At 29.4% G+C, this 18,150-nt stretch overlaps 1 protein-coding gene across 2 annotated transcripts in view; it reads left to right on the forward strand.

The window, feature by feature from the left end:
- Window positions 1-18,150, forward strand: part of LOC113389108 (coronin-2B-like) — a 124,881-nt gene that overhangs the window by 93,674 nt on the left and 13,057 nt on the right. For both annotated transcript variants that reach the window (XM_026626166.1, XM_026626167.1), the window contains 2 exons: window positions 14,379-14,576; window positions 17,301-17,567. In XM_026626166.1, the coding sequence (XP_026481951.1) occupies window positions 14,379-14,576; window positions 17,301-17,567 (465 nt within the window). The remainder of the gene's footprint in view (window positions 1-14,378; window positions 14,577-17,300; window positions 17,568-18,150) is intronic.

Below are 18,150 nucleotides of genomic sequence, written 5' to 3' on the forward strand. Positions count from 1 at the left end.
CGATAATTCATTAAATTATTTAATTATACAGATAGTAATATAATTTTTTAGTCGAAGTTATCCCAGCAGCGTTAAGATCTAACCTTAAGTGATGAATGAAAATTTGTTATCATACTGCTTGATATCGAGATAGCCGAAGTTGGCCATCGAACTTAGGGCCAGGGTGTACTAGCTCACGTTCTTGACAATTATTAACATTACGAAGGGGTCGAAAAAAATTATTAATACGTTCCAATTAATTTATTCGATAAATTATATTTAGAACGTCTTATAGCTTTATTATATTAGAAAAAATATTTTAAGTCTTTTGTTGGATAAAAAAAATCTATTTAAATTCGTACTTTACTCTTCTATTTACTTAAATGCTACACAAAAGCCTTTTAATAAAACAAATTTTGAAAAACTTAAAACAAAGTAAACACAGGTGTACGGTGATCAAACAAAAAATGTTTTTAAGGGTTCTTTACTATTATTTCTATATGAAATTACTATTTGTCTTAATATTTGACCGGTTTAGTTCTTAAAATCTATTGACAATAAAAATGGTAATTTTGTAATATCCTCTCTTCACAAAAAGACTTTTATCTAAAATTCGTCATGTAAATATATTCAGAATTTGTGTATTTAGGATAATATGTCCTGAAATGTTTTAAAATAATTTGTCAATCTAATATGGATAAGCAATATATTTTATTTTTGATTTCTATATATTTCTATTCAATATTATTTTTATTTTATTTGCATTTACAAGTAGCTAATAGATGCTCTAATAAAGTAACAAGTTATAGTAATCGCAAACATTCGAAAATGAAAAATTTTATGTATCTTTACGTTTTAGAGGTTTCTGAACATTTTGGCATACCTTAGAAAAAATTGATGTGTGTGTGTATGTGTGTGTGTGTGCGGATACAAATTTTCGACGACGATTTCGGAAACACCGTTCAAACGATTTCAATTAAAAAAACATTCGAATCCTATTAATAAGGACACGTGCTGATTAGTTTTTTGCATAGGCAGGTCTAGCCGTTTCGAAAATACGGGGCAAAAAGTGCCAAGAACGGTACCTAAATTTTTAAGAGAACGGAGCGTCCGATTTTAATAATTCAAAAACATTGTACTTGTATCGACATGATGAAGAACTGATTAAATTTTTGGGAAGGCAGGTCCAGCGGTTATGGACTCTCAATAAAAATAAGTTAAAAAAAATGTCATTTGGCGGTCAAAAATGTTTATTGGACATATGTACATCAAATTATCAGATATTTTATAGAGATTTTAATAATGTGTACACATTTTGTGTAAATTTTTCTGAGTTCCGTTCCAAGATTTTTTATTACGGTATGGGAAGTTTCAGCAATTTGCCTTAAGGCACGATGCCATGCACCCCACTAGTTTTTATTTGCAACTATATACCTCGAAATTAATGTCCATTATACAAGGTTCGTCAAATTACTTTGTTTAATGTTATGAAAGAACTACTGAATAATTTTTCAAATTTCTTTACTTATTTAAAAGTACAATAATTTCGGTTAATAATAATAAATAATAATAACTAATGAAAAAAATAGAAAAACGTTTTAACGCAAACCCATTATATATTATATATTTTACATTACATTAGTGTAATTTTATATAGACGTACTAACTATTTTTTAAGCTATATTTGCACTGAAGTTGCGGTTTGGCAAGAAAAAATATTTAGACGTGCTATTTTTGTGTTTTTGAACATATTTTTATATTTTTATAGCAGTTAGTCATTATTCAATGAAACCGTCAATAGCTATAAGAATCATGAATTTATAAATTAAAGAAATCATTGACCATCTTTTTTTTGAGTAATTTTTTTTTACACAAAAAATTGTACTTCAGCAAGAGCTAGGTTCAAACTATAAAATGTAATTGTGTCCAAATAAATCCTTTATAAAATGGGATTTTTTTAAATCAGATAGTATTAGTTTTTATTTATAAATTAAAATACACTTACATACATTACACTTTATTTACCCAAATCTTATTTTTTCTCATTAATATATTTAAATTAAATTAATTTATTCAAACAATTAAAGTAGATCTATGTCAAATTCATTAGCTTCATTATAAAGTTATTACGTTTGTCCGGTTGAAATGATGTATATGTTTCAACACTTCAAAATCGTATCTAAATCGATTTTCAACGTAATAAGTTTACAATTACACTTAATATCCATAATGACTAATAAAATTTAAAGTTAATGGATGTACTTTACTATGGTATGCCGTAGACAATTAGCCCGCGAGCTACAGGTTAACTACAGCTGATGTGCAAGAAGTGAATCAAAATTCTTACCAGGGGCGAATTGCACTAAAATCTAGAAAATTTATATATTAAATATTTAGCTAAATTTTATTGATTTGAATATTTAATAGTGAAAACGTATTCACTCGCGAATTGCAGAATTAATTCGTATTTTGCCGCCAGAGCGTCGGCATCCGAATGGAAAGGGTTAAAACTTCGATCTATTTTATCAAAATTTCTTCTTTGATAATATTAATATTTTCCATAAAATCAAATAGTAAATATATTGCACAGATGTTCTCTATTTGTACAAATTATTACGATAGGTAGAATTTAAAGAAATATTGCTAAATAATTAATTTCTATTTATTTTTATATCATGCATCTAATAGTACGGATTTATTATCTATTATAATTATCTCTTATGTCACTCTTTGTTCTTGTTAAAAAATGATTCATGAATTTTTTAAATATTATACAAGAACTTAAATATAATTTTCGCATTTTTTTTTAAAGGCGCAATATTTTATTCCAAATTACAAAATAATTTTACATTTTCTGCTGTTGTTTATGATGTTGAATATTTTAATATGAATATTTGATTCATTTCAAAAAAAAAGTTAAATCTGCATAACACATCTTGTGAGTGTCACCATTTTAGGAAAAATTTATGTATGCAAGAACAATTTATCGATTTCTGGAATAAATCATGCCAATTTTTTTTTATACTCTTATTTAGTTTTGAAAATTTATAATCAGTTTCAGTATATGCCCATTGGAAATGAAGCACATCATTCTTTATTTATTCGAAAAATTCATTACTACAATTTTAAGCTGATTCTATACGAAAATTGGTCCAAATCACGAATAACCTAATAATATGAATAGAATATATTTTTCCATAGTTGTATTTTTTTACAATCTGCTTAGGATCGAAGAGATCATGTACCGAACAAATGCCTGTAAATATTATAGGCCTATGAAAAACGAGCCCATGTCAATATTTTATTGATTTAGTAACACGAATATATTATTGATTCACATTTAAACTGAAACTTACATATACAAATAATTATCTATTAAATTAACTGAAATTAATAGGAAGGTTCTATACCTGTCATGGTATAATATTCAAGAACGTGAACTACGAGCTACTTTTGTTAATTCCGACCTCGTTCGGTTTGATATCAGGCAGTATGAATATTGCTTTTACTGTTAGCCAAACTATAACCTGTTGGAGCAGCAATTGGAAAATAGTATTTTATTATTAACCAACACAGTGTTTTGTAATTTTTCTTTTTAAGAGAATTATGATAATGTCTTTTATTGAAATGTAGTCTTTTTTAGGGCATTGTTGATCTGACCCAACTTAAATAAATACACACGTCATTCATATTGATTTTTTATCGAACGATAATTTATTAAATTAACTAAAATTAATACGAAGTTCTATACCTTTTGTGGTATGATATTCAAGAACGTGAACTATTTAGTTTTTCCCGACCTCGTCTAACTCGATATCAAGCAGTATGAAATCAAATTATGAGTTTATAAATCCAAAGTATAATTTTAAGTGAATATCATTTTTCATGGGCATTAATATATAAAGTTGACCGCTGGGTTGCCAAAGCAAATACAGCTCATCGAACATCTGGTTTTAAAAATAAAGTATATTATTTTAACGAAAACTTGGTCGAGAACACTTTGTTGAGAATAACGACTTAGCCTTGGATAGTGGTATTTTAAATTTGTTTTAATATTTTTTAATATGCTAATTCATTATACATAAATAGTCTAGTCAAGTTCAAAACAAGTACGATATTATATCCTGATCTGACTCAAACTTTCTTTTCTCGATCCGTCTCTGGTCTCGACTTCCATTTCAAATGTTTTAACTTAACACGTGCATTTTTTTGATAAGGTATTTATGTAAACAGGTGATTTGTTAGTAAGTGTCGGACGTCTATAAATGTTTTGATAAGAAATAACTAAAAAAGCTTTTAATTTTCGATGCATAGAATGTGTTTGAGTGAATTCCGCGTGTTAAAACTTTCCACGAGAAATGAAAACAGCACGCTTGTTTGTAGTAAAATATATTTAGCGAAGATTTAGAATTTTGCTATTTACAATTTTGCAGGAAATACTGGGAAGGTATTTTGTGTATTTTATAATTAGTTATTGATAATTTTTTAAATTGAATTTTACTTGTTTTTGTCACTCCACAATTATTTAAACATTTGCTTGACAAACATAGTCTTGCTTTTCCTGAGAAATTAAACTCGGTTCATCGGAATCTTTTTATTGGTTTTAAATTCGAATTTGACCTTATTGGAAAATCTTACTTATAATATCATATATAAAATTAAATCCTCTGATCTTTTTTAAATATTTCGTATTTTACTCTATATGGTCCACAAGGTAATATTTAAGCCTTCTGTGGACAGGATTCCGTTTAGATATTCATTTGTAAAAAATTTTCTTTGATTTCTTTGAAGACATGTGTATTTATTTAAGTTGGATCAGATTAACTGTTTCCCAAAAAAGTCATATTTCAATGATTGAGAAAGTTAATAGATATTATCATGATTCTCTTAAAAAAAATTAAATACTGTGTTCGTTTATAATGGAATACTATGTTCCAAGTGCTGCTCAATCAGGCTATAGTTTGGCAAACGGTAAAACAAGTTCCGCTTATATTTGTTTAAACATGATAAGAAGGCATAAAACAAATGTTAAGACAGAATAATTTCTCTAAAAATCTCAATCATAATATCGTATATATAATTGAATCCTCTGATTTTTTTTAAATCTTTCGTATATTACTCTATATGGTCTAGAAGGTAATATTTAAGCCTTCTGTGGTCCTGAGTGCGAATCCCAGCTCTGGAAACTTAATATCATTCTGTAGTGATATCAATTTTTACTTAAAAATATAGACCAAAAATACGTTTCAAACTGAAAATAGTCCATTTCGGGCACTGTGGTGTGAAATGGCAATGGGAAATTTCTCACACTATTTTTCTCTGAATCGATTTGGAGTTTACCTCATAATCATCAATCATTAATAAAATAAATTATTTTATTTTTGTTTTAAGATATTAAGTCTTAGCACATATCATAGATTATGGATTAGAGGTATTTTATTGATAACAATGAAGAACTATTTCTTACATTACTTGGTTTGAACTTAGTTTATATTTAAGTTCTGAATGAAGGCTACTTCAGCCGAAATGTATTGATTTTTGAGAAACTTGCACAAACGTTCATAAATAATATTAATGTTGCAAAAATGTTGCAGTTTTTAGATTAACTATGAAAAATTTGTTGCAAACATACTAAATATTGAAATAGTTATTTTTAAGCACGGAATTTGTTACTAAAATATAGTTAGGGATAAGTTTGATTAAGTTTTTAAAATTTATGTTCTTTATCTTGGTCAACTTTTTAATATTCTTTATAATTCATTCATTGATATTTTTAACAATAATCTTAAATTTATGATAAAAAATATATTGACTCGAACTGGATTACTCAGGGCATTCGGCAAGAACGTTTTCCCTTACTTAGCACTATTTTTTATTATTTTATTATATTGTCGTCATTTTTTTTATATATGATTCAACATTAGGAAAATATGCTATGAATTTGCTTTATAAATTGCATTAGTTTTTAATTGTCACCTGCTATTGTCAATATAATACAGTTTCATAAGCAAATTATAACCATCTACATACAGAAAAAATACTGGCTTTAAGATAAAATGTAGCTTTTACTAAAGATATTATAGTCTAATGTGATATTTAAATATAACATTTTATGCTGACGATTTTAAATTAAGTCTTCAACTTTTTGTAATGATAAAAAATAAGCTGAGGATCAGATAGCTTATGGCAAAAGTTTATTCGCAACCATAAATTACGATCATATCAATATCGAGAAAAAATAATTATTGGCCACGGTACATTTTTTGCTGAGTGAAAGTTATACTGGGGCAAAATTTGATTATTGGTTTCGATGATAAAATCGATTTCATCGCCTTAAACTTTACTGTTCGTGATATGGGATATCAAAAAATCCAAATATCAAATTTCTAATTATATTTAATAAATGGATTATATTCTAACATCAATGTCAATTTTTTACCTATTTATCTATTTTTTTAGTAGTTTATGTGTTTATCTAAATTTATCTAAAATATAATTTGATATAAATGAATCTAGAAATATACACTAACATATAAATCTTAATTAATTAATATCAATTATTAAAATATTTTTAAAATAATGTGCTATATTTTTGCTATAGTTATCGCAAAAAAATCGAAAATGAAAACTTTTATATATCTTTACGTTTTAAAGGTTTCTGAACATTTTGGCATACCTTAGAAAAAAATGGATGTATGTGTGTGTGTGTGTTTGTGCGTGTGTGTGTGCGTGTTCTATACAATTTTTTTTGACTGCTTTCAGAAATTTGGTCTGAAAGATGATAAAATGTATCACCATTTCTCAAATTCATTAGAGCATTTTGATTAAATATAAATTACTAATAAATGTGCTTCTGCAACATAATTTATTCAATTGTTATTCATTATTTTAATTTACTTGTTAATTTATTAACTTTTTACTAATTTAAATCATTTAATAAATTTAAATTTGTTGGTCACTTATATGCTGAAATATTGATTCGATGTGAACTATTTAAATGAGATTTTTTGATATACTTGATTTAAATTTTAAAAAATCTGTTCACACACTCTCACACACACACAGACATACTTTTTCCAAATTTGGTCTCATTAGATTCAGAATGGCTTGAAACGTCGAGACACCATAACATTAGCAAATCGGATTTTTTTATGAAAACAAACTTCTCCTTCGGAATGTTAATTATAGAAACAATTCAAATTTCTTTGGAAGTGATTATAGGTGTCTTGTGCAATCTTCTTCATAACATATATTTCAATTTTTCTATTTTTTATGAATGGCATTTTTCAAAAAATTTGCTCTTACACCACGTATTAATAGTCTCTTTTGGTTCCATAATAGCTTCCAGGAGAGTTATTTCCCATTATTTGTGACTCTACCAGATTACTTTATTTATCCTTTTACTTCTCCGCACTACTTTTCAAAGTTTTCCAAATTAACTTCATTTCCAAATTTTGAAGTTGGTGCCGACATTTGACTTCCATAAGAAGTGAATTTTAGCTTTGTTACTGATACAAGAGAATCTGGCGGTTATATGAAATTTCTGCTTCTGGATCTTCTAAATTGCAATTAAAATATGTACAAATTTAAACACAATTGCCTATGGCAGACGATGGAAATAATAAATAGCGTTTGAAAATATCTTTTAACGCAAAAAATACCGGAAGCAAGTTTCTGTGTTCTTTAATATCTGCATAAAATCAAATGTCGTCTAATTCATACATTTTCTCCACAATAATTCCTGGAATTATGCCTGATGTGAGCCAGTAGCACCATTTAGATTAAAGCGATTTTATTATCTTCGATGCACATATGCTCGGCTTTTGCACATTAAGATTTGTATCTCTTTTGCTCTGCGATGCAATTTGATACCGTTTTAATACAGGAGGCGACGACCGTATAATCGAAATCGAGACATTTGTAAGGGATCATCACTATCTATTAATTGACATTAGGTGATTGAAGTTTTTGGTCAATACACAAAATGCTTTACTTGTTTCTGATGGTTTCATGTAGTTGAACTGCAATTAGAACAGTTTGTTGTTCTATGGCTGTTTGGCTGATTGTGGAACTTAAGTAGTATCACAACATAAATAAATTCTATAAATCATTTTGATATACATTATTTACATATAAAAATAGATAGTAGTTGCCCCAGTGGGTAATTACTGTTAGATGTAATTATTGGATAAAGTTATTTGGCAATAATTTTTTAAATCTACTAAATTCTGGTGCAAAAAGCAGCGGAGCAACGAGTGAGTTAGGATGGCTTTCTATTTTGTGACAAAAAGTATAAAGATGGGCATTGCAATTGACCCTCCAATAAATATTCCCTAATTCCTTAAAGAAGGTCTACTGGTTGTTTTTTCTAGAGTCTTTTGTCATGAGAATTTGACAGCAAGGATAGTATGTTTGTATTTACATGATTAGGAAGCAGGACAAATCGAGATGTACTTTTTTGCTAATTACTTCTTGGGCTGTTTTAAGGTTGAGATCAATGATGAAATTTAAAATTTAGGACTGGTTTTGAATTTGCTTCGTGATTTACTGGAACATTCCCACAGTTCAACCCCATAGGTCCAAATAGGTTTTATGGAAGCTTTGTAGATGAGAACCCTGTTGTTTAGTGATAGTTTTAAGTTACGTCCTAATATCCAATATTATGACCAAACCTTAACCTTCCAGCTGTTTTTCTTATCATATATCTAATTTAATTTTTGTTCCAAAAGTATCTTAACACTTTCTTGACAGGCAAATTTAGTGAAACTTTAGCCCATGTCATCTTCCTCATCAAATTCGTAATTGGATGTGGAAGTAGAACAATAAAAATAAACATTAATAAATTTGATTCATCATTCAACTTTCAATATTTCTTTTTCGTATAATAAGCAGTATAATAATCACCTACATGTAATGGTACCAGATTCTACAAATATATGCAGTTTTGGTCAGCAACATTTGGCCCTACAAGAATTAACTCTTGACCGGTCAAGAAAGTGTTAAGGTATTTGATGGTAAGGTTTCTAATGATTGGGTTTGTCCTTATAACTAATATATTGATCTATTCTTTTAGCTGTTTTCTTTATTTTATATGATGTATTTTTAATTTAATAATTTAATTTATGTTCCAAAAATATCTGAAGATTTTTGATGGAGGTGTTTCTGGTGATTAGGTCGCCACAGGACTAATCGTTTAGAGCCTATTCTCGGATCTTGATTCAAACTTTTTCGTTAAAAATTTGTCAATAATGAACCGATTCTGCCCCACAACAGACCACTGTTATGGCAAGGCTATGTTATGAAGAACTTACCATACTAAATATTGACAAAAGCTATGTGGTTGCTGTGCAGTCAGGCGATTTTCTCAGGTTGTCAGATAGAAAACCTAACCTGGAAAGCGCACAAGTGTCAAAAAAACGATGTTAGAGAACAGGGTCTTTCTGACCCAGCTTCATAACATACGAGTGGCGTTGCAGCTTATGTGCAAAACGCCGGAATTCACAGCAAATACATGACATTTTGGCAGTATTCAGTATGATTCAGTAGCATAATGTATGGAAGTTAAAGCGCAACATGGCTTTGCCATAACATTTGTCTCTTGTGTGGCAGAATCGGTCCATTATTGAAATAAGCTAAATGCATCAAGATTAGCTAACCTCCAAAATCTTATTTGATACGTGCTATGTTACCATAGGAGACCAGTAACAAATCATTGATACGTTATCCTAGAATTAGCCCATAAGTGTGAATATGAGAATGATTACGTTTAATGAATTTGGACACCTCGTATCACATTGTTGAAGTTCCTTATTTATGATGTGTCCTAGCCCCTTGTGTTACCTTTTATATCGTGCGTTATTATTATAAAATGGTTGTCCGTCACGCGATCCGAGTGTGTAGAAAACAAGACGCAATTTCATACATATATCAATTATAAATTGCCGCCTTTCATAATTTACCGACGATTATACAGTGTAATGTAATATAGGTGCCTCAGGACGGACGATGGAAAGCGAAATCGATTGAATGAACTGGCTCTCGAGAGAAATGCGGCTTATTAGTCCGATTTCGTTTTAGTTATGAGAAATTTGTTGGGACAGACATGTGAAATTTTTGGGGACACACCATACCAATGAATGTTAAAGGAATTTTCTTTGGATTGCTGCTGGTAGTAATACAATTTAGTTTTTTAGAACCCCCTATTTTCCTTTCAAGCAAATTTGGTAACTAGTTCCGGTTAATAGCTTCCACACAAATTGTGATATCTTTCCATTGAATGCATAATTGATTGTACTAAGGTACTAGATTCTATAACTAACTATAATTATTGCAACTATTTTAAGAGCACAAATAAGATTTCAGGAATAAGAATGTGCATTAAATTCTCAGCATTATCTGTCTGCGATAGACCGAGCATAATGTAGAATGATCATATGGCCCTAGTAGTGTTCTGGGGGAATTCTTTGAGAAGTAAGTTTAGGTGATCTTTGTGACGTTTCGTTTACTTTGTTGATATCGGCTTTTTCATGAGTCAACCAGTTTGGAACATAACTTGGGGCATTTAAATTTTCTTTTAATAATTGATTTTGATATCTTTGAGCTTTTATGACGTTTGACTTCGAAGCTGGAATTTTGAATTTGTGAAGCTTTTCATAGTTGAATGCCGTATGTCCGAATTGGTTCAATAATTATTGTATATTGTGCATGTAAAAATGGATTTTAAATTCCATAGAAATATTGGATTTAGTTTGATTCTTAAAATGGTTCACGTTTTAATAATTTGGGGTTTGTTCTACATCTGAGTTTTAAAATTTTTTGTCTATCTTTACTGAATCCGAATTTAAATAAAAAAACAACGCAATCTCTACAACTAATAGCAAATACTTTAAAAGCTTTACTCGACGATGTATGTAGATTAATGTTTACCAGAAAAAACTTACTTACTGCGAACTAAAATACATTTTCATTTTCTAAGGTCCTTCAATCAGGTTTTTTAACCCTTTCTCGAGGAAGAAAGATTATTATTTTAGATATTTCATTTATTTCTAAAGCTGATCTCGTGAAAAGTTAAAAGTTTGGTACATTTATTTTTATGAAGGTATTCAACTTATTGTTAGTATCAATCGTACATCATTTTTATTCTTGATGTGCACTCTATTTGTAGTCACTGCCTTACGAAAAAATGTATCCACAAATTGTGTTTGTATCACAATTTAAATTAAATTGGAAAAAGCTTCTCGTAGGGTAAGTTATTGTAATGGGCCGAAAATCGGAAATGAAAATTTTTACATTTCTCGACGTTTTGAAGGTTTCTGAACATTTTGGCATACCTCAGAAAAAATGGATGTGTGGGTGTGTGTGTGTATGTATGTATGGATACAAATTTCCAGTCACGTTTTCGGGCGCACGGATCAACCGATTTGAATTGTTCAAAAAACATTCGATTCCTATCGATTGGGAAAAGAGCTGATTAGTTTTTGGCAGAGGCAGATCCAGCCGTTTCGAGGATACGGAGCAAAGAGTGCAGAAAATAGAAATAGACTTTTTGAGAGAACGGAGTATCCGATTTGAATGATCTAAAAAACATTCAATTCGTAATGATTGGGAGAAGTGTTTATCAGTTTTTGGCAAAGGCAGGCCCAGCCACTTCGAAGATACGGAGCTAAATATGTAAAAAATGGCAGGTTTTGAGAGAACTAAGCGTCCGATTTGAATGATTCAAAGAACTTTATGCTTGTCTCAACAAAATAATTGATTTTGGAAAAAAAAATTTTGTTTCAATTTTTTTTTTTTAATTTTTTGTATATCGAAAATAATTCAGATTTTATTAACTTCCCGTAGGGTAAGTTATTGTAATGGGCCGAAAATCGGAATTGAAAATTTTTACATTTCTCGACGTTTTGAAGGTTTCTGAACATTTTGGCATACCTCAGAAAAAATGGATGTGTGTGTGTGTGTGTGTGTGTATGTGTGTGTGTGTGTGTATGTATGTGTGGATACAAATTTCCAGTCACGTTTTAGGGCGCACGGATCAACCGATTTGAATGGTTCAAAAAACATTCGATTCCTATTGATTGGGAGAAGTGTTTATTAGTTTTTGGCAAAGGCAGACCCAGCCATTTTGAAGATACGGAGCTAAATATGTGAAAAATGGCAGTTTTTGAGAGAACTAAGCGTCCGATTTAAATGATTCAAAGAACTTTCTGCTTGTCTTAACAAAATAATTGATTTTGGAAAAAAAAATTTTGCTCCATTTTTTTTTTTTTTTTTTTTTTTTTTTTTTTTTTTTTTTTTTTTTGTATATCGAAAATATTTCAGATTTTATTTTTAATTCTGACTATAGTTCTAATATACTTTACAAATAATTTCAACTCTGCAATTCAGTTTATACAATTCTTATAAATATTAGACAATGTTACAATATTTATAATATCTATTTGAAAACATTCAGTATTCCTCGAACATTTCGTTACGGTACGGGAAGTTCCAGCAATTTGCCTTAAGGCACGATGCTACCCACCCCACTAGTTATTATTTTTATGAAATACTATCTGCTTAGGAAGGCATATGAAAAGAAAAACAGATTTAATTATTTACTTATAAACTATAAGTGACTATTGTTACTTATAATTTATAAGTAATTTTTATTCTATCGTAAATTTGTATCCTATCAGTATTATGAGTTGTAGTAACTTTAATTGCTTATATCACGTAGTTACAATTGCAGCTTCTGGGTGCTTCGATTTGCGTGATTTTCTTGTCTTTTTTGATCGGAAATCTTTGTTCCTGGTAAATTAGAATGGTAAATCCCAATATATCTGGGGCCTCTAGTATTTGCTTGAGTATTTTGATTTGATTTTTTCACAAATTTATTTATTTATTGGCTTTGCATACGATGTGCCATACGTCCAAATTTGCCTCAAGTATATTTCATAGATAAGAATTTTGTTTTAAATTACTTAATTGGCACGATTACGTTATTTGCAGTATAGTTTATTGAAGCTTTTCTTGAGCTGTCATCATTTTCCACGGTGTATAAGTCTTGTTCTATATTGTTTTCAAAAATTAAAGAGATTTAGGCACCGATTCTGCCGCATAACAGAAAAATGTTATGGCAAGGCTATGATATGAAGAACTTTCCATACTAATATTGACAAAAGTCATCTGGTTGAGGAGCAATCAGGCATATTTCTCAGGTTGTCATATAGAAAACCTAACCTAGAAGCCGAAGAACTATCGAAAAAACGATCTTGATAACGGGGTCTTTCTGACCCAGCTTCATAATGTACAAATGACGTTGCAGTTTTGTGTGTAAAACGCCTGAATGCATTACATTTTGGCGGTATTCAGTATAATTCAATAGCATAATATATGGAAGTTTAAGCGTAACATGGCCTTGCCATTATTTTGGGTATTGAGCTCGATTATGAAAATAATAAATTTGAAAGAAATGTGCTCCCCAGAAATTAGTTCCATGTAGAGATTGCTTTAAGTTGTTTAAAGGTCAATAAGGTCCAGTGAAAATAGATAGAAAACTTAATCTAGAAGCCGCACAACTGTCGAAAAAACGATTTTGATAACATGGTCTTTCTGACTCAGCTTCATAATATACAAGTTTATTTGTAAAACGCCTGAATGCACAGCAAATACATGACATTTTGACAGTATTATTCACTATGATTCATTAGCATAACAGATAACATTTTCTGTTATATGCAGAATCGATCCCTTATTATTTTTTGCATAATGCGATTATAAGGATTTTTTTATAAACTTGCACTTCGTCGTGCTTTAACTAGTTTAATATACTCGAAGCGATATGTAATTGAAACATGTTATATGTTATTGAACGAATAATTTTCATGTGATAAAATAAAGAATAAGTTACTTCAGGTTAGAAGAAAATTGTTAGAGGCTAGTACCAGCAAAATATAAATTAAATTAAATAAATAAAAGTGCAAAGGATAAAATTTACATGAAAATAATATCCGTAATATGATTTGATATAAAATATAAGCAAATAATAATAAAAATAAAATTAATAAATAATATAAATAAAATTTCTGAATAATAAAATAATACTAGAAAAATAATAAAATAATAAGATAATAAACAATAATAGAAATAGTAAGATAATAATAATAATAATAATAATAATAATAATAATAATAATAATAATAATGTTAGCGTTTACAAATTTATGAGATAGATTTTAGAGCAGATCATTGGGAATTTTTCGTTTATATGATTATATTTTAATAACCAGGTATTTGTACTCGTTTGTTTTACGCTAGTCTATATTTTCACCGTTTTCTGTACTTATGTGTATGTTTATTAATAGTATTAAATTTTTCTACCGATTTACAAACTAACTACATTTAAATCAATTTCCCTTTCAGCTATGGTTCCGCGGCGTCCGATCGTCGCGCTTCCGTCACGTGTACGGCGCCCCGGCTAGACGCGAGAGGTGCTACGACGGAGTCCCAGTGACGCGTAACGCACACGACGCGCACTTCTGCGCGGTCAATGGCAAGTTCGTAGCAATCGTCACCGAAGTTGCCGGAGGTGGAGCTTTCTTGGTGCTGCCCATCGAACAGGTAATTTTGATCAAATTATTATATATATATATATATATATATATATATATATTAGGGTGGTCCTTAAAATGGTCATTTTCGAATTTGCTCCCAGGGGCTCGAATGGTTCCAAATTGATAAAAAACTATTCTCTGAAAGTTTTAGCTCTTAATATTAACATTTAGATAGAGCGCAATTCAAACAATTTTCGTATGGAAAGAGCATGGAAAAATTTTCAAATATTTTAAAAATGTTTTTAGATGTAATTTAGCGAACAAATGAATGAAAAAAGCTCATTCATTTGTCGCTAAGTTATACCTAAAACATTTTTTTTAAAATTTCAAAAAATTTTCCATGCTTTTTCCATACGAAAATTGATTGAATTGCGCTCTATCTAACATTAATATTAAGAGCTAAAACTTTCAGAGAATTGTTTTTTATCAATTTGGAACCATTTGGGCCCCTGGGAGCAAGGAAATTCGAAAATGACTATTTTAAGGACCACCCTCATATATACATATATATATATATATATATATATATATATATATACTAGATGGCCCGACAGACGTTTTCCTGTACCGACGTCTATAATTTTTTAATATCCTATACTAATATTTACCGTTCACCTGAAAATAATAATTACTGTTTTTTTTTAAATTACTCTTCACACCAAAATGCATATACATCAACATGCGCGATCTCAAGTCACATACTATATTGGAATTCAAGTCTTTAAAACGGTATAATAAATTCAGAAAAAAATAATATATAGTGTCCGCGGTAAAAGTACTATATTATCTTGGATTTTTCCACCCCAAATAATTGCTCCAATAATGTTGCATATAATTTTTATAATCTCGTACTATATTTTAACCGATTTTTAGTAACTATGATATCTAACTTACATCTTTATTAGTAATAATTTAATACACATTATTACCAGGAACGCTCCTGGGGTTCTCAGCACCCGCCTGTCATTTCTAACGCCCCCCTCCCCTATTATTTTACCTGTTTTTTAAGTTTATTATTAAAACTTTTATCATTAATTAATACTTGGCTTTTGAGACATTTTACTTATTCATTTTGGGCATTTTATGCGTTTTATTCTATAGAGCAAATCATAGAGAGCAAAAATATTCTAGCCTTACATTATTAAACATAGCCATACCATAACACTGGTACTTCATGCTGGATTATTTTAATTTAATTTTTTTTATTATTTAAGATATCCAAAATTGAATCTTAAGCTTCTTCTAATTGATATCGTAAGGACTGAATTGTATGTATTCATTTTTATTTGCCCATTTGTTGTTTTAAAGTGAAATTTTTAACGTAATTTTAAAAATATTGTGCAAAGTTTAGTAAAACATGCAAAGAATTCCTATATTTTTTTAATTAAATGGAAAAAAAACTATGTTCAACATTTCATATCCGAATCTTGTATCAAGGTAGGACCGGCTCTGATTATTACTTAATTTCAAATTTTAAGTGAATAAATTCGTCAAATCCTGTTCATAGGTGTATCATTCAATTTGCCGTACATATACGGTATCTTATATTATTTTAAATATGGCACATCTTAGCTGCTTTTTGTCAATAATAATGCACACATTTTATTTTTCTTATTCATAATCATGAATTTATCATACATATTAAATAAATTGAAATTTTTAATACACATTAAAACGTTTTGAATGTCAAACAATGCCACAAATATTTTCAAATATTTGTCAGACAATGATAAGCGGTTTTTTGTATTTTTTCCATTTATATCTACAATCTAACTATGTTTCTATAGCCACAAAAATCCTAAAAAAATCCCTTAACAAACTTTAGAAAGATTTATCAAAATCCGAATAATCGTTTAGGAGGAGTATCCTTTCATACATCATTACAGAGGAATTTCTATATAAGATATAGGAGCATTGTTTTTCAGAAGCTGGAAAAACACATAGTTCTTCCAAATTTGGTTACATTCGATTCAGAATGGCTTGAAACATCGAGAAAATATAAAATTAGCGAATCGGATTTTTTTAAAGAAAACATGAACTTCTGCTTCGGGAGTTAGTAATGCGTTCAATTTATGTTCATTGCCAATATATACTATTTTGTATTGTTTCTTGGATCCATATCATCTAAAGTCTTTATATATGCCGATTGTTTGAAGCACTGATTAAGCTATCGATAGAATCAATCAATTTTAAAATCAGTTTTTGTATGATTTTACTAATTTTTCTTTCTTTATTTAATACTTGAATACTTTCTTTATCTATCTATTTATCTTTATTTATCTATCTATCTATCCAAGATTTATCTATCTTATTATATTTTATTGATAATTTGACCTTAATAAAGTTTCAAACTTTCAAAATTATATTATTGTTTTTAAATGTTGCATATTCTACGTTCAGGCTGAACGTAGAATATGCAGCTGAACGGTTCAGCTCAACAAAATGTGATAATTTATTTACATTAAATTTAAATCATTTATTTAAATATTAAAGGACCAATTCTCCTGTAACATAGAACTGTTATGGCAACGCTATGTTACGGTTCTATATTCGTTTGAATTTGTAGTAAAATCAGTGCGATCAGGCGGTTTACACATTTAATTATGATTAAATTAATATTACTGAAAAGCACAAACTTGCAATAGCTCAGGGTACAATTTCCATTAACAATAGTTTTATAATTTAGTATATTTTTTTTTAATAAAACCCTTCATCCATCTTTTATTCTCAGACTGGTCGAATTGACTTCCACGCATCTCGCGTGACTGGACACACAGGACCTGTGTTGGACATAAAGTGGAACCCATTTGATGACAATGTAATTGCATCATGTTCCGACGATTGCACAGTCAAATTGTGGCATATTCCTGATGGAGGTCTAGGAGGAGATCTTAGGGACTGGATTGCTGAACTCAGAGGTCATAAAAGGCGGGTCGGATATGTTGAATGGCACCCCACTGCCAGGAATGTGCTTTTCAGCGCTGGTTTTGATCATTTGGTAAGATAAGTAAAATATTCCAGGATTCATGAATTTCATACATAAATCCCGGTGCACAGATTTCCTTATTAGTGCATGCCGGACTAATGTTAAATAGCAACGATGTGATAAATCATAATTTACGATCTTGGTAGCCAGATTTCAAATTTAAGCTCTATTCACAACGGCGGTATCCTTAACATTTCTGTCTATAACCGTTGCCTAGCAACTTCGGAAATAACTCAACTCAACTCAACTCGTTATTAAACTAAATATTTATTGCTTTACTAAGGGCTTCATATCGTGTTACAATAAATAGAATTGGACTGATAGATAATGATGTTTGTTTCATCTTATGTAAAAATGTAACGGTTTTTTAAGTGATATTTGCGCCAAAATATTTTATATCATACTGATTACCTCTGCGTAATCTTTATTTTTTCCTAACTTTGTACATAATAATTATGATAATTACTAAATATTTTTGCTTTTTAATATAATTATAAAATTTATTACAATTATTTTTCGAAAGCGTTTCGAAGTTTGAAAATACTATAGAAGCATCACATTGTTTTAAATAATAATACTCCACAATTATAGTAAC

This window comes from Ctenocephalides felis, unplaced genomic scaffold (genome assembly GCF_003426905.1).
Source record: "Ctenocephalides felis isolate EL2017-DRISC unplaced genomic scaffold, ASM342690v1 CF-g0.4_SCAFFOLD_03573, whole genome shotgun sequence".
NCBI classification, from domain to species: domain Eukaryota; kingdom Metazoa; phylum Arthropoda; class Insecta; order Siphonaptera; family Pulicidae; genus Ctenocephalides; species Ctenocephalides felis.